This window comes from Dendronephthya gigantea, unplaced genomic scaffold (genome assembly GCF_004324835.1).
Source record: "Dendronephthya gigantea isolate DGI-Jeju-01 unplaced genomic scaffold, DenGig_1.0 000051F, whole genome shotgun sequence".
Lineage (NCBI taxonomy): Eukaryota > Metazoa > Cnidaria > Anthozoa > Malacalcyonacea > Nephtheidae > Dendronephthya > Dendronephthya gigantea.
In genome coordinates, this window is record NW_021163061.1 from 617,861 (window position 1) to 632,804 (window position 14,944).

The 14,944-nt window shown below is 36.4% G+C and overlaps 2 protein-coding genes and 1 long non-coding RNA gene across 3 annotated transcripts; 2 read left to right on the plus strand and 1 right to left on the minus strand.

The window, feature by feature from the left end:
- The first annotated feature begins 401 nt into the window (after positions 1 to 401).
- LOC114528864 lies at positions 402 to 945 on the plus strand. The gene is made up of 3 exons (XR_003687539.1): positions 402 to 472; positions 687 to 743; positions 880 to 945. It is a non-coding gene; the product is annotated as an uncharacterized LOC114528864 (long non-coding RNA).
- Positions 946 to 3,257: 2,312 nt separating this feature from the next.
- LOC114528703 (NACHT, LRR and PYD domains-containing protein 3-like) lies at positions 3,258 to 9,476 on the minus strand. The gene is made up of 5 exons (XM_028550379.1): positions 6,370 to 9,476; positions 5,874 to 5,930; positions 4,411 to 4,978; positions 4,063 to 4,155; positions 3,258 to 3,819 (listed from the first exon to the last, which is right to left on the minus strand). Exons 1-5 carry the CDS (start codon positions 8,556 to 8,558, stop codon positions 3,685 to 3,687), a joined length of 3,042 nt encoding a protein of 1,013 aa, XP_028406180.1. The 5' UTR covers positions 8,559 to 9,476; the 3' UTR covers positions 3,258 to 3,684.
- A 1,643-nt stretch (positions 9,477 to 11,119) lies between these two features.
- LOC114528865 lies at positions 11,120 to 14,020 on the plus strand. The gene is made up of 5 exons (XM_028550585.1): positions 11,120 to 11,381; positions 11,712 to 11,844; positions 12,117 to 12,253; positions 12,988 to 13,165; positions 13,743 to 14,020. The coding sequence occupies exons 2-5, from the start codon at positions 11,760 to 11,762 to the stop codon at positions 14,003 to 14,005; spliced, it is 663 nt and encodes a 220-aa protein (XP_028406386.1). The 5' UTR covers positions 11,120 to 11,381; positions 11,712 to 11,759; the 3' UTR covers positions 14,006 to 14,020.
- The last annotated feature ends 924 nt before the right edge of the window (positions 14,021 to 14,944 follow it).

Below are 14,944 nucleotides of genomic sequence, written 5' to 3' on the forward strand. Positions count from 1 at the left end.
GCTTCGTTCTCCCGTCGCGTCCTCCCCAAGCACCCCTGCGCGCTCGCACATCTCAGCCACAGATCTCTATATTACGCTGAATGCAACCTTTATGTTTTCCAATAAAGCGCCTGGGTACGAGGCTGGTTTTCCGCCCAAAGAGGTTGAGTGGGACACTAGGCTTTTTGGGCGAGAGCCTCATAAAGTTCCCCACCTAATTTAAGAGCCAGTTATACGCCCGTTACTTTCCGTGTTCGTCCGTCGGACGAAAGAATACGACCAATGAGGATCAAGGACGCGGAGCTAATTTGGGAGGCAAATTCGAATCTGAATTTTGGTCATGCCCTAGGCGCATGTCCCATGTGACTACGATTCTTCCACTTTTTTGATGTACCCTTCACGACGAAAGGACGAGAACGTCACATATTTTACAAGGAAAAACCCTGCTTAAACTTCTCTAAAATGACTTTGAAGAAAAAGACAAGAAGACGAAGTGAGTATAAGAATTAAATGATATTTTATCTGCGTTTACGTCAAAATGATGTGATATTACAATGAGTTAAGTTAGCGTGTTTATTTCTCTTAAAATACAGGCCGTTTATATGCGCTCGTTTCTTGAAATTATTGTCTTATTTCATCGTTATAATGCTTTACAATATTCATTGTTTGATTTGTGTAACTTATTCTTGATTTATCTTCAATTTTAGCTTCGTTAATTCGACGAGAACGTGTTCATTCAACGCCGACTTTAAAGTCACACCTTGGTAAGCACAAGGTCTATCTTAATAGCTTAGTTTCTCGTTTTGTTTCGTATTTTCTGCCCTAATTTGTTGTAGTAATGTTTTAAAACATCCTAGGATTTATTTGTGTAACTAAAGTTTACTTTATCTTCAATTTCAGGATGTAAAATTCGGCAATCTCGATAGAGTGGTCATGAGGCGATGGTATGTGTCGACAGCAGTAAACTTAAATCTTCAGAAATACCGTGTTTGATATCAAGGACTTGTCACAATAGTACTGCATGATATCAAACACGGTATTTCTGGAAAACGAAATGAACATTTTCATTCGAAGGGGTCCCTGGTGGTACTCGTTGTATCAAGCACCGTCACAAAGGATCGTTTATGGATATAAAGCGACGCCATGAAGGCGGATGAAAGAGGGATCACCCTAGGTATACATTTTTCTTGTTAGCCTGAGTTCAGGCAATGGTTAATTTGGTACCCAGGACTAATGTTGTGTGTGGTATGTGCATGTAAGTTCTGGGTACACTACCTCGGTCAAAACCTGGTGATCAACTACCGCACACTCAGGGACATTCCTTTTCAGGGCGGTTGCTCGTGTGCTATTATTTTCATGTCCTTTAAACATCTAATATACAGATTTCTTGAATATTACCATTGTCTAAAGTCTTCATAGGTTAAGTTCTCTCTCTCTTGCGGGCAGACTTCATTCAATGTTCATTCTTTTTGTCTGCATATTTGGTATCTACAGTTCATGAAAGAATGGTACACGAGCATCCTGCGCTAAACAGGAAGAGCAGTGAGTTTAGAAAATGCGATGCCGCAGCGCTGCAAACACTCACTTCAAATGATCTATCAAAGTTTTTTTTCTCCAGGAAAATGAATTCTGTTTTTCTGTTAGAATGCTTTAAATATATGAATGGCTTGATTGCGCAAAACTGCAAGCGAAATATGAACTGAACTGAAAGCTGTAAAATTTAATCGCAGAAATATATTGCAAGCAAGCCATTCCTGTACGACAAATTTGAATAAAAGGGCTTCAAGTTGTTAAGATATTCACAGTTATCAAGTTTTGCAGGCGCATTAATTGTGAATGTATAAAAGAAGTGTTGATATGAGATTCTCCGATAAGAAGACAAGAAGTTTCTTTTCGTATCAATCGTCGCATGCAGCGCGCTAAGCTTTAAAAATTTTTAATCAAATGATCGCCAGGTTTGTGGAGTATTTTCATGTGTTTCTTTGTTGACGGGCGACTGATTTGAAAAACGAAACTTTGTCCTTAAACATGGCGAACTTTGAAAAGTCTCTGCGGTTTAAGCTCGTGAATGACCGTCTTAGTCACGTGGTATTGTGTTTCCATCATGTTTCCATTCTGCGCGGTTTCCGTGAAGTTGTCAAACATTAGCTTGGTCGAACTTAAACTTAACGTAAGCAGCTAGGTTTGGGTACAATGCGTAGCACTCAATGATGTGTGCTTCAGGCAGTCTTCCTTTACAAAACTGAGCAACAGCCACGCAATAATCATAAACACTGCACTCGCGTATAAAGTAAAGTCGTGCAGCGCTCTGCAAAGATAAAAGCTTCACGCTATAGCACACACATCATAAAATTGCACCCAAGTGTTCTGATTCAGTGTAATTGGGTTCATATCTTTCAATAATCAATGTTGGAAATATTTTCTTATATCGTTCCCTTCAATACAAAAAAATTAGTTGCGGCTGCAAGCTCTTAAAATTCGGTATTTTTTTTTGCGTTGTGCGTGATGCAGGCTTCGGTTGTTTGTTTTAATTGTAAATAATTTTTGATAACAATTCACAGAACAATTTTTTGCACCTAGAAGGCAAATGTTTTTCTGACACTTTGCACAAAGCAAAGATCATTCGCTTTAACATATTCTGCTTTTTTTGCTCAAGTTTTAGTGTCTTTTGTCCATTGTATATCTGTCGGGGTATAGGTTGAACCATGCACGAGCTGGACAATTGTTTAAAACATATTTTTTGATACTGGTGGCAAATTTCTTTGCAACAACGACAATGCATGTCTCATGGGTTGGTTTGTATGAAGATGATCCAGACCTGGTACCCAAGCTGGCTTAAATGCTTTCCTCAGACGAAATTCATACCCTTTTTATAATAGGAAGATCTTCGGACGAGGTGGATCGCTAAGACAAAGCATTAATATTAGTAGTAAAAAGTTTATTTTAGCCTAGGCTAGGGGCTGTTTACATGATCCTGGTTAACGAAGCGCAAGATTGCTTTGAGGTATTGAAAATTGAAATAAGTATATATAACAAGATCCTGGCAATCATGTAATAAATCTCCCACACAATATCATGTGTTTCTTTGCTGTCAAACTGACTCAAACAGTCAAAGTGATCTCACACTTGAATATCAGCTCAGCAGCTTAAAGTTTCTTTCCTGAGACGAAATTTATCCTGTGTTTATATCGCAAGGTCTTTGGTCGAGGTGGATCACAACACAAAGGATTAAAATTAGCTGAAAAAGTTTATTTTAAATACACAATGCTTGCATGTCGTATGTTAAACATACAACTGTTCAGTGCGTTTATTTAAAGAAATCTACCTTACAAATTATTTAAACTACAAAATACAAATTATTAGAATTACAATCATATACAATCAAGAAACTATTTACAAAGCAATAAAAACCTTGTCAGAAACTACAAACACTGATTGACTTTTTAAACAGTGGAAATGCAAACTGATTTACTAAATTTATTGGTAAAAAAATCCAACATAAATTTCTCATAAACTTCTCATCAACACAGGCAAAATATATTCCACAAAAAACATTTCAAATAACATTTGCTCGTATAAAAAACTATGAGAGTAAAATAACCAATGTGTCGTGTAGAAAAATATTAATATGATTTGCCTGTTATATACAGCTTAACAAAAACATTTGACGCATTTTACAAGATTGCAGCCATTACGACTTTACATTTAGTAAAACAGTTTGCAGTTGTCACTCTTAGCATCACTTAAACTTTTAATATCTTCAGTTTTTAAATCATTGTTACTTACATTTAGTTTAGTAAGTTTACAGTTGTCATTCTTCAAAGCATCACTTAAATATTTAGCACCTTCAGTTTTTAAATCATTGTGATTTACATTTAGTTCAGTAAGTTTACAGTTGTCATTCTTCAAAGCATCACATAAATATTTAACACCTTCAGTTTTTAAATCATTGTGACTTACATCTAGTTCAGTAAGTTTACAGTTGTCATTCTTCAAAGCATCACTTAAATATTTAGCACCTTCAGTTTTTAAATAATCGCGACTTACATTTAGTTCAGTAAGTTTACAGTTGTCATCCTTTAAAGCATCACTTAAATATTTAGCACCTTCAGTTTTTAAATCATTGTGGCTTACATCTAGTACAGTAAGTTTACAGTTGTCATTCTTTAAAGCATCACTTAAATATTTAGCACCTTCAGTTTTTAAATCATTGCGACTTACATCTAGTTCAGTAAGTTTACAGTTGTGACTCTTCAAAGCATCACTTAAATATTTAACACCTTCAGTTTTTAAATAATCGCGACTTACATTTAGTTCAGTAAGTTTACAGTTGTCATTCTTCAATGCATCACTTAAATATTTAGCAGCTTCAGTTTTTAAATCATTGCCACTTACATGTAGTTTAGTAAGTTTACAGTTGTCATTCTTCAAAGCATCACTTAAATATTTAACACCTTCAGTTTTTAAATCATTGACACTTACATATAGTTCAGTAAGTTTACAGTTGTCACTCTTCAAAGCATCACTTAAATATTTAGCAGCTTCAGTTTTTAAATCATTGCCACTTACATCTAGTTTAGTAAGTTTACAGTTGTCATTCTTCAAAGCATCACTTAAATATTTAGCACCTTCAGTTGTTAAATCATTGCCACTTACATTTAGTTCAGTAAGTTCACAGTTGTCACTCTCCAGGTCATGGTTATCTTTCTTCAAAAACTCAGCCAATTCACGGATAGTAATGTTCGTCACAGTACAATGAGTGATTTCAAGCTTTTTCAAGTTCTTGATGTGGCTTAAAAATTTGAACAAAGCCATAGATTCTGCTGGTGCAATATTTAATCCATGCAAAGTAAATGTTTCATGATCATCCTCAGACGCAAACGATGAAATCATTTTCATGACGCGATCTTCTTGCATTTCCCAAACACTTTTTATCACGAGTAAACCTTTGTCATTACTCTCGTCAATACGTCGTTTCTTTGGCATCCAGTCTTGAAATCTAGATTAAGATATTTTAAGAGAAAATTTCAGAAGTTTAGGATTATATTTCACTGAAGAGAACTTCGTAGTATTAAATGGCCATTTTATCAGAGAAAATTAATTCACAGCGTAAAAACGACAACAACACAGACAAGTGATTTTGTTTTTTGTACAAAATTATAAAAATATCAACTTCTTAAAAAAATATTAATTTTGTGACCGCTTTTTTTCTTCAGGACGACGTTAAAATGTTTTTTACCCAGTTTTTTCCAGCTGCCAAAAATTGAAGGTTTTCGACTTCGGATGTACGAAACAAAAACTATTTTAAATTCGTAGTAAATTATTACCTCATATTGTAGAATTACGGCAACAAAACGTCATTTAAATGTTTTAAATATATCCATTCAAGTAATCTCAACTTTCCCTTCTTTCTTTTTAATAATCTTGAATCGTTTTTCAAAGGTTTTTTGGTTCGTTTTTTATAAAATGTCAGGGAAAAAATGAGCCGCAGCCGAGTGTCACGTGAATCACTGATTAGCCAATCATATCGCTTCAAACCACCTCAACTGACACGTGCTTGTCCTATAATGAATATTTCATTGTACAGCATGCAAAACTATTGACTAGGAAACTGCACTGGAATCAATCAAAGTCATCAAAAGTTATAATTTCATTTAAACATCTTATAACAGTTATAATTATGTTCAGAATTGTGTGAATAAAAAATAAGTACAGCAACAACCTTTCACAGAATTGGCTGATCAGAATTATTTGTATGCAACAGGCAGAAGTTTTATCAACCTTGGAAAATCCCCAGAGAAAATGTTTTCTTGAGGTAAATTGATGCATCATCACACAGAAATTATTTATCAGCCTAATGCAATATGCCATTATAAATTGTAACAAATTTATACCTTTTGCATGTACGTTCAATCACTTCATTCAGTTCATTGTCTTCTAGCTCTGCTGACCTGATAAAATTATATGTTATAGTCGATTTAGTACAAACACAAAAAGGTATATCCATACTTTTTTTACTTTGAAAAATACAAAAACAAAATTGGAAAGTGAAAGTTGCTATCTTACTTATAAATCCCAGCATTCATTATTTACCACATTAAATTTACAAAATTAATTTTACCAAAAAGGTTTAAAACACCAAAATTTGCACTTCTCACACCCAAATGCATTTCTATCCGTGCATGGGAAAACTAATACCATGTGTATTGGTTATATGGAGAGTTTTTGCTCCATCAACCAAGGGCTTCATCAGTGCAATACAATGATGAAAAGATGATATAAAAAGATTCCCTTAGATACAGATGGCTATCAAATTGAGGTGTGACTATACAATATAACTGGCTACTGTATTACTTTTTTTTAACTAATTTGAAGAAAATTGAGACATACCTTGACCCCACCATCCTATCTGCAAGTAATCCAGCTACAAACTGGATCACCAAATGCCACCTGGGTTCATCAATGTGATCAGATAAAAATGTTTCAACATTTCTAATATCATCAACCACATGTAGTGCAGCTAGAAACTCTTGAATTGTAAGATGAAGGAAAGAATAGAGGTACCGATCTCTATCTTCTAACTGATAAAATACACCAGAATCTGCTAAGCCAACCACATATTTATCGCTGCTTTTAAACTCGAAAACTAACTGATCGTTTTCCATTCCATCGCTTGCAATTTTCTTCAACCTGTCCAGGTCTGTTTGAAGCAGTTGTGGAAATTCTGCAGTCAAGTAATCCTTTGGGACTTTTTCATTCCTGTATTTTGAATTGTGTTTTAACAGCAAAATCTTTATAGCTCTTTTGTACAGTTCAGTCATTGTTTTAGGAATCTTGCTGTAGCTTTCATCCTTCACATGTTGATCAAAATCAATGCTTTCATATAATGTCAAGCACACTATATAAGAATTGACAGGTATGTAACAGAAGCTTAATAGTTCTGGCGAACTCTTGATTACTTGCCACATCTCTGAACTTTTCCTATCATTATCGCAAAACATTTTAACATACTTTTCTATTTGTTCCTCATTAAAACCCAGTATCTCCACTTCCCGATCAAACTTTAGATACTGATAAATATCTTCTGCTGTAGGTCGAGATGTGATTAACACAGTAGCTCCAGGCAATAGTTTTTCTTCCACCAGCTGTTTAAGGATAAGAAAAATATGACACACTTTGTCTGGGCTGTTTACGATCTTCTCATCAGTTTTGTCAACTTTAAGTTCATCTAAGCCATCAAAAACGAGAATCACATCACTTGGGTTCCTGCAAACATATTCATAGATGGTCATGTTGCAATGAGCTGGCATAACAGAACCATGAACCTGACTTAATATTTCTTTAAGACTTGTTTCTCCCTTGTTAAAATCACGCAGTTGAATCAATAGTACAATTCTTCCATGCCAGAATCTTTCTAAGCGTTTTTGACACTCCTGAAATATTTTTCTTGTCAGTAGAGTTTTTCCAATTCCAGGTCTACCCACCACAAGAACAGTTCTAGGTTGTTTCTCAGGTTCTGCTGCTTGAAATAATTCTGCTGTACTATCGAGGGGTTTTGCATTAGGGAGTTTTTCTAAACGAGCTTTATAAATCTCATGTCTATCTTTATATCTTCTCCTGGAATTATAGGTTGTTTCCCTTCCATCTTGAATCATAACATTAATATAGATCTCCTCCAGTTTTCGATCTGACAAACGTTTCCCTCCAAAGATCGCAGTCAGGTCAAATAAATTTTTAGATTGCATTGATTGAATTATTTCGTTTATTTCTAGGATAGTTTTGGTTCGTTTTCGTAAAAGGTACACGCTAATGAACTCCTGATCAGTATGGAAAGTTGGTCTCTTCAATGCCGACCACAACAGATAAACAATCTCAACGAGTGTCACTGTATCCAGGAGAAAATTTATCGTGATAAAGCCGACAACAACATATTGTTTCTTCCCAGCCATTGAATAAGTGCAGTCCACAAATGAAGAATTCGTAGTTGACCGTGTGACGTTCTCATGGGAAGTACTAGTTGTTGTTTTCATATTGGGCACAGGACATTCAAAATGGGTCGGAAAATTGGACGAGGTTAAGAGAAATGCAGAGAATACTGTCAGTGGTATTATACGACAAACGATCAAATGGATTATGTAAGCCATAAATACAAAATAACGACGATTACTACCTCGATAGACTTCCGGTGTGGCTGGCGATGCTTCAGACTGTAGTGACTGGCTTTCTTCTACACCCTCGTTCGTCGTTGTGTTTGGATTATTTGCGAAGATGTCGACTCTATGTTTCACCAGGTAACCATAAACAACGCTCAACACAACGACAAGTCCAAAGCTTATCACAATCTGGACATTGAGAGATAACGAAGGGAGGAATTCTTGGGCATATTGAAGACGACATTGTGTTTCAATGTACTTCCCCTTGAATAAAGAGCTCGTGAGGTCACATTCCAGACTTGATTTCGACTCGTAATCACTCGCGATTCCAATTAGAACAACACCAATTGCTACAAACAAACCAAGAACTACTGAACTGTAGGTATTGTAACAATTACGAGGAATCAGTTTTAAGCAAACCTCCATGTCTGTAATTTACTAATTTTGCCAGAAGATTAGATTTGATCACATGACGACCACCCTGCTGTTATTTTGCACCAACACCCTTTTTAAACATGAGACGCACACAATGGACTGAATTCGCGATGGAGTTGAGGCCGTATAGCATCGCGTCGTCTCTGTGATAACTCAAAGCTGATGTGTCCCAGTAGGGCAATAACATCGGCATTCATGCGGACTAACTGAGCAATATCGAGGGCGCTGGAGTCAGCGCGAGCAGCTAGTAGAGTATTGGTGGTTTGCGCTGTTATATGGCCAACTTTTGTCAACGCTGATTGAAGGGAGCTCAGTTGTAGGTCGCGCCCTCTCGTAGAGCGGTCAAGTTTGCTCCAAATTTCTGGGTTAACTTTCGGGACGATGAGTCGCTCGCAATTTTCCGGTCGAAAGTATTTATTGTGTTGTTCTTTAAGCTGGTCATCGTTGAGCTTGTTTAACCACCGCTTGTTTATAATGTTGGCAAGCTGTGGTGTAATTTTAGGAGAGGTTTTCTCCGTTTCCTCAAGGACCTGAGTGATCATCAAGCAAAGGGTCAGCCTCGTCTTCGTCGTTTGGTCGTTTCTTTTTCTCTGGCCCGTTCTCGGTCGAGGCAAGGAGCGTTTCGCTAGAGGACCCTTGGCCTGATTCAGGCTGTGAGTCGCTGGCATTCCTCTTCCGGGCAGATTCTGCCGTTTGGAAGGGATCCTGAGATGACTGCAAGCCTTTGAGTGATTCACTCATGGCTGCAATAGCTTGGCTCATAGTGGTCAACGCGGAGGTTATACTTTGTTCGTCTTGCAGTGCTGGGGTTTCGTGATCTTCAAAACCTTCTCCGAGAAGTTCTTCTGCGTCGTCAATCACACTATCTTGATGTTTATTTTATATTTTGACATAGGTAATTGGAACCATATTGTAGTTCTTATATAGTTATAAGTTAATTTGTAACAATTGTCTGAATTAGACAAACTAGAGAAAAAAAAGGGACGTTATGTGTATGTGGGCTAAAGGGGAACATAATGAGTAATTTGTTGAATGGTTAATTGCGAATTGAGGGGCGTAGAAATAGAAATAAAAATAACCAGATGGGGTAGTTTGGAATTTGTTGGACAACCGCCAACCATGTGGTGTGTTTGAAATAAAATTTTTTTAAAAAGGGGGTTATGTTTGTTTATGATGGAGTTCTTCAAGAAACTATGTAGTTGCGTTTGTAGTAATAGGTTGTGTAGCGTTATTGGTGGTGTTTAAGTCAAGGTTATGTAAGGAGGTAGGTAGAAAAGTAAAACAGAAGACAAGAAGGCAAGCGTGCGAATCAGTATCCCCGTACGCGGCGTTTCATCCTTTTGCGGACTCGTCAGCGGGGAGCAGGGTTGGCTTTGTGTGAAGGAACAATGAAGATAAGAAGTGAGTAAAAGTGGTGTGTGTTTGTAGGAGAATCATAAAGAATCAAGGTTAAAGTTATCAAACCTGCGTGAGAGTGTATTCGTAAAAGGCAAAATGGTAAAATTAAACTGTGTGTCTTACCAAAGTTGTTGTTGACTTTAGATAAACCAACGCGGTGAGCCATCTCAGGGTTGATGTGAAATCGAGTGTAATTTTACTTAAAAATTGTTTTGAATTGCTTGACAGCAGAGCTTGTGTTCGAGCTTGTATCCGTTCAAGAGACTTGATCGAAAAGCAGTGCTTCCACAATTGATTTACCAAATTTCCTTTTGAGATGCTAAAAAATCCTTTTTTCCAAAAATATTTCCTTGCCAAAATTTCCAAATTTCCTTGCAAATTCCTTGCAAATAGCGGCCTTAATGGAACAAATTTTTCTCAGTGACAAAATAAACAATATTTTTTTAAGTGATACAGCTGAAATATATTCCATATACAAAAATACTTCCAAAATTCATCCAAAAATTTGGTCACTTTTTATTAAATTAACCACAGAAACTTTGATAGAAGTGTAAAATAGGCGTAGAGTATTTGGGGGGGGGGGGGGCTGAGGGCTAGAACCCCCCGAGAAATTTTAGGGTAAAAAATTTACTAGGTAATAATTGCATCATATAGCAATGTTGAATCTTTAAAAAGACATCCTTATATACACATGAAACAGTTTTATTAGTGAATATAATAACATATAATAATATATCAAACAACTTAGAAAAGCAATTCTGAAATACGAAGTTTAGATCCGCAGCCACTACTTTCTGTATTCCTCATTTTATACAGGGAGACTTTTAGCTGGGCTTACATGAAGTCTATACCTTGGTTAGCCAAGCTTTAAGCCCCCCTCCCGGAAGAAAACAAAACCCTACACCTATGAGTGAGGAAAATGGTTATATACTTGAAGAACCAAATCTTTGCAAACTTATTATTTTTTATTCAATTTTAAGTCTAATATAAACAATTTTCAAGATTTCCTTGCAATTTCCTTGCCCAGGCTAAAATTTCCTGTCCATTTCCTCCTCAATTTTATTTCCTTGCCTTTTTCCTTGAAAAAGCCAAAATTTCCTTTTGCAGGGAAATTTCCTTGCAAGTGGAAGCCCTGTCGAAAAGGGGTCAAGGATTGCACGTGTGTGCATAAAATGCGTTAATATGTTACGTCACTGAGGTCAGGTGTCAAAGTCTGTGTTGGGGATAGTGGGGGTTTACGTGTCAATTATGGTTGTGTGTGGACATCCGAGGTTTAAATGTGTTTTGGTTGTAAGTTGTACTTCATGTAGTATGGTTGGTTATAATTGTTGAAGTTCCGTTTTATCACCGTAGTCATGAAATAAAAAATTGGGTTGAAATCCATTTCTCACATTAGATGTTCAATTTTATGGAGAGGTACTATATTTTTTGTGATCATTTTCTGATTTTAATGTAAATGCCTGAGTTTAGAAATTACATGCGATATTAATTAATGCAGCCAGAAATTCTGACAGATATTTTATTATACAGTAGGGATAGGTTTACTAGGGGTGTATGCCCACTATTCTTGGCCAAGTGAGGTAAAAAGGTGTGTGTGCAGGTTTGTCAATTAAATTCTAGGCAACAGAGCACCAATTGACAACACTCAGCCTTATACAGGACATGCTGGCATGTTATAGTGAATCACTGTATTCAAGCAAAACTAAATGACTTGTCTTAATTTGCATGTGGTTATCTTTTAAATAGCAAGCACAGGATTACGGAGGTCCTCGGAAGGAGTTTTTCAGATTAACAATGATGGAAATAAAAGAAAAATATTTCGACAATGGACTACGAGAGCTGTTAGCTGATGAATATACTTGTGTGGGAACCATTATGGGTAAGCTTAAAGAAAGAACATATTGTAAAACAGCAATCAGTATTGTTAATTATTAAGGAAACGACATTAATATTTGATTTTGATGACAGAACTTAACAGAGGTGTCATATATTAAAAATGACAGTTGAGTACAGTAGCTGGTATGATAGTCTTAATAAGGAAACCTAAAACAAAATGCAAATTACATTCTGCACTGCCAGCATGAATGTTGAAATAACATTATGCCTGTCAGTCTTTTCACTTATTGTTTATATATTCTTCTGTAAATGCAGGATTAAGTGTGCTTCAAAACGGCAAACTTCCACAATTTTTGTCTGAAGATACCATCGATAGAATATTTGACCCAGAGTGCACTTCTCAATCCTTGATCAATTTACAAAATGGCTTAGAAAAACTTGGCCTGTTCCAGGTAATCATCTGAGTAAATGAATGAACAAATAAACTAAAAAATACTTTCGGCATTACTCGTATGTTTTGTAAATCACGGGCCAGTAAAAAATGCTGATAAAACTTTATTGTATAGGTAGAAAAAAACTTTGTAATGGCTCTATACGTAAGAACTACACACTATGACAGTTAGTTTAATTTATCATTTAATATTAGCCTGTGTAGCTGGCAGTAATAAGGGCATGGAGTTGTATTGGGGTCTGGCTTCAATCCTGCGGGTTTGCATTTGAGGTGCGCACAATAATAAAGCGAAAAATTTGAGCTAAAAAAATAGGAAAGTAGAAGGCGCACATGGGAAAACCCTGTGGAGTGTTTCCCATTCCCCACCTCACCTCCCTAATTTTCTCAGCATATGGTATATTTATTTTTTTGTCGTGCATGTCCCACCTTAGACAATTAAGGAAATGCGAATTTTTTTGATTGTCTATTGCGCCACAAAACCCAAACCATCAGCATGAAGCCATACCCCAATCTCCTAACGCCTATGGCTATGCAGGCTAATTTCATTTGTTTCATTACATTAGTTTAACGTTTCATCAACCCAGCAAAAAGCTCTGATAAAGAATTGAATGTACATTTGGGATTTCATTATATCTGTGTGTTTGTAGATGTTTTCCCATTTATGACCAGGCAGGCAGTTATGCTCAAGTTTTCAGGTCTCTGTTCATTATAGAGCAAATTTTGTTCTTTTTTTAGATTTGCAAACAAATACCAACACTAAGAGAGATCTTTAGACCTAATCCATCGTCTGTACTCACAATGCGAAAACTGAATGCTTTATTGACGCCAGACTTCAGCCCAGTTGGCTCTAATAAAAGGACCTATGAAACTGCTGTTTATACAGTGTTGTGTAAATACATGCGGCATGTAGCTGGTGAGATTCGACTATACATATACTGTACAGGGTGTATAAAAAAGGGTAGTTCAACATCAGCACGCTACAGTGCGTCAAGTACTTGGTCAACATGCTTAATTGTTGGATATTAAGATAGATCAGGCTATAACTCTCGAATGACACCTTTTTCGTACAATAAGGAGAAGAAATGAGCAAATACGAGCTCGATTCCACTTCTGTGGGTTGAGTAAATAAACTATTGAAATTCCACGCCTACACTGTACTTGACCTACGTTTGTCCAATATGCTTAATTAATTATTCGAAAATCCTTTAGGAAAAGGCATCTTTTACAAATTCGTGGTTGATTCCTGATCTATTCTAATGTAAAAAATAGCACTTGTTAGTCATGTAATTTACGCACAATGTCGTGTTAAAGTTTGAGTATCTTCTTTTTATACATCCTGTATATTTCATATACGCTCCCTATATACCGTTGTCATTTTTGAACATAAATATAGTTTTACTTTTATGGTGTTTACAGTATCAAGAAATTATGACGTTTTTCCTAGTTTTGCGTTGCTTTTAAGTATAAACAAACTTTCTTTTTTTTTCTAGCTGGAAGACGGGGTGACATAACACTAGGTTCTATCCTACAATTTGCCACGGCAAGTGACGAAGAACCATTGCTTGGATTTAAGCTGGCACCCTCGATTAGGTTTTTTGAAATGACAAAGTCCTTCCTTCCCACATCCAACACCTGCATCAATGCCTTGCAATTACCTTACGCATCGCATAATACCATATCATTACCAGATGATGATACATTGTTTAGTTTATATGACGAGGCTTTCGCCAGCGCACACTTTGGCAATGTCTAATCGCAAAGTGTTACAGTTAGGACACGAAGTAAACCTTTATTCAGATTTACGTCGTACTAAAGTTTTATAAATTTACAAACTGCATATACGATTTTTTTCATTGACTGGTGTTCCTTAATTTGTTATATGATATTTACAGTTACAATAAAGCCATGTTTACATTCCTTTGAATAATTTCAAGAGCTAACATATATCGCTCAATTTTGTAATCATCACCTTGTAAAGTAATAGAAGCAAGTTCAGATCTGCAGTCTTCATTAAGTTCTAGAATCGGAGGGGAAAATATTGGTCGTTCTTCTTCGAATTCGTCATAATTGCCTTCAACATTTCCTTCTATTCCAAGGTTTTGCCAATTATTTAATGATTCATCAAGTCCAGTGGGATTCTGAGCTTGACCAGCAACCCATAGTCGAAAAGGGCTTGATTTTGTGGTTCGCATCCGGTGATTTGCCCATGCTCTTTGCCAGATTTTGAGTTTATTGTTTATTTCTTCCATGTAAACAAAATGGAGGGCAGCAATATGTACGGCATTAAATGGATCAAGAATTAGCTGATCTTCAAGGAAATAGAATAGGTTATAATAGTAGCTCAAAACACCTTGGAAAACATCTCGCCAAAGTCTCTCTATCCTTTGGTTATGAGTACTGGGACCGGTGATGATACTTCCGCGATTTCTCCCTTTTTTTTCGATCATGAAATCTGCAATGCGGACATTCTCCAAACCTTTGTCGGTCCTTACTCGGCTGGGTAAACCGTACTCAGAAATTGCATCCAAAAAGCATGAAAGTAATGTATCGGCTTTGTTATTGTTAGTGCAGATTAACATTACTGGCAGCCGACTAAAACCATCAATCCCCCCCACAATTATGAAATTCCACCTCACCAGCTTGTGGTTCGTGTCCACGTGCCATAAATGATTGGGCCCCTTGACGTTGTACA

What these genes read in the sequence shown, in the direction of transcription:
- LOC114528703 (XM_028550379.1), bottom strand. Translation starts at nt 8,558, where the DNA reads ATGGAGGTTTGCTTAAAACTGATTCCTCGTAATTGTTACAATACCTAC. An exon ending in ATTGAACGTACATGCAAAAG is followed by an intron (nt 4,979 to 5,873) that starts GTATAAATTTGT and finishes ATCTTAATCTAG; the next exon opens with ATTTCAAGACTGGATGCCAA. An exon ending in TTAAATATTTAAGTGATGCT is followed by an intron (nt 4,156 to 4,410) that starts TTGAAGAATGAC and finishes AAATATTTAAGT; the next exon opens with GATGCTTTAAAGAATGACAA.
- LOC114528865 (XM_028550585.1), top strand. Translation starts at nt 11,760, where the DNA reads ATGATGGAAATAAAAGAAAAATATTTCGACAATGGACTACGAGAGCTG. An exon ending in TTGTGTGGGAACCATTATGG is followed by an intron (nt 11,845 to 12,116) that starts GTAAGCTTAAAG and finishes CTGTAAATGCAG; the next exon opens with GATTAAGTGTGCTTCAAAAC. An exon ending in ATACATGCGGCATGTAGCTG is followed by an intron (nt 13,166 to 13,742) that starts GTGAGATTCGAC and finishes TTTTTTTTCTAG; the next exon opens with CTGGAAGACGGGGTGACATA.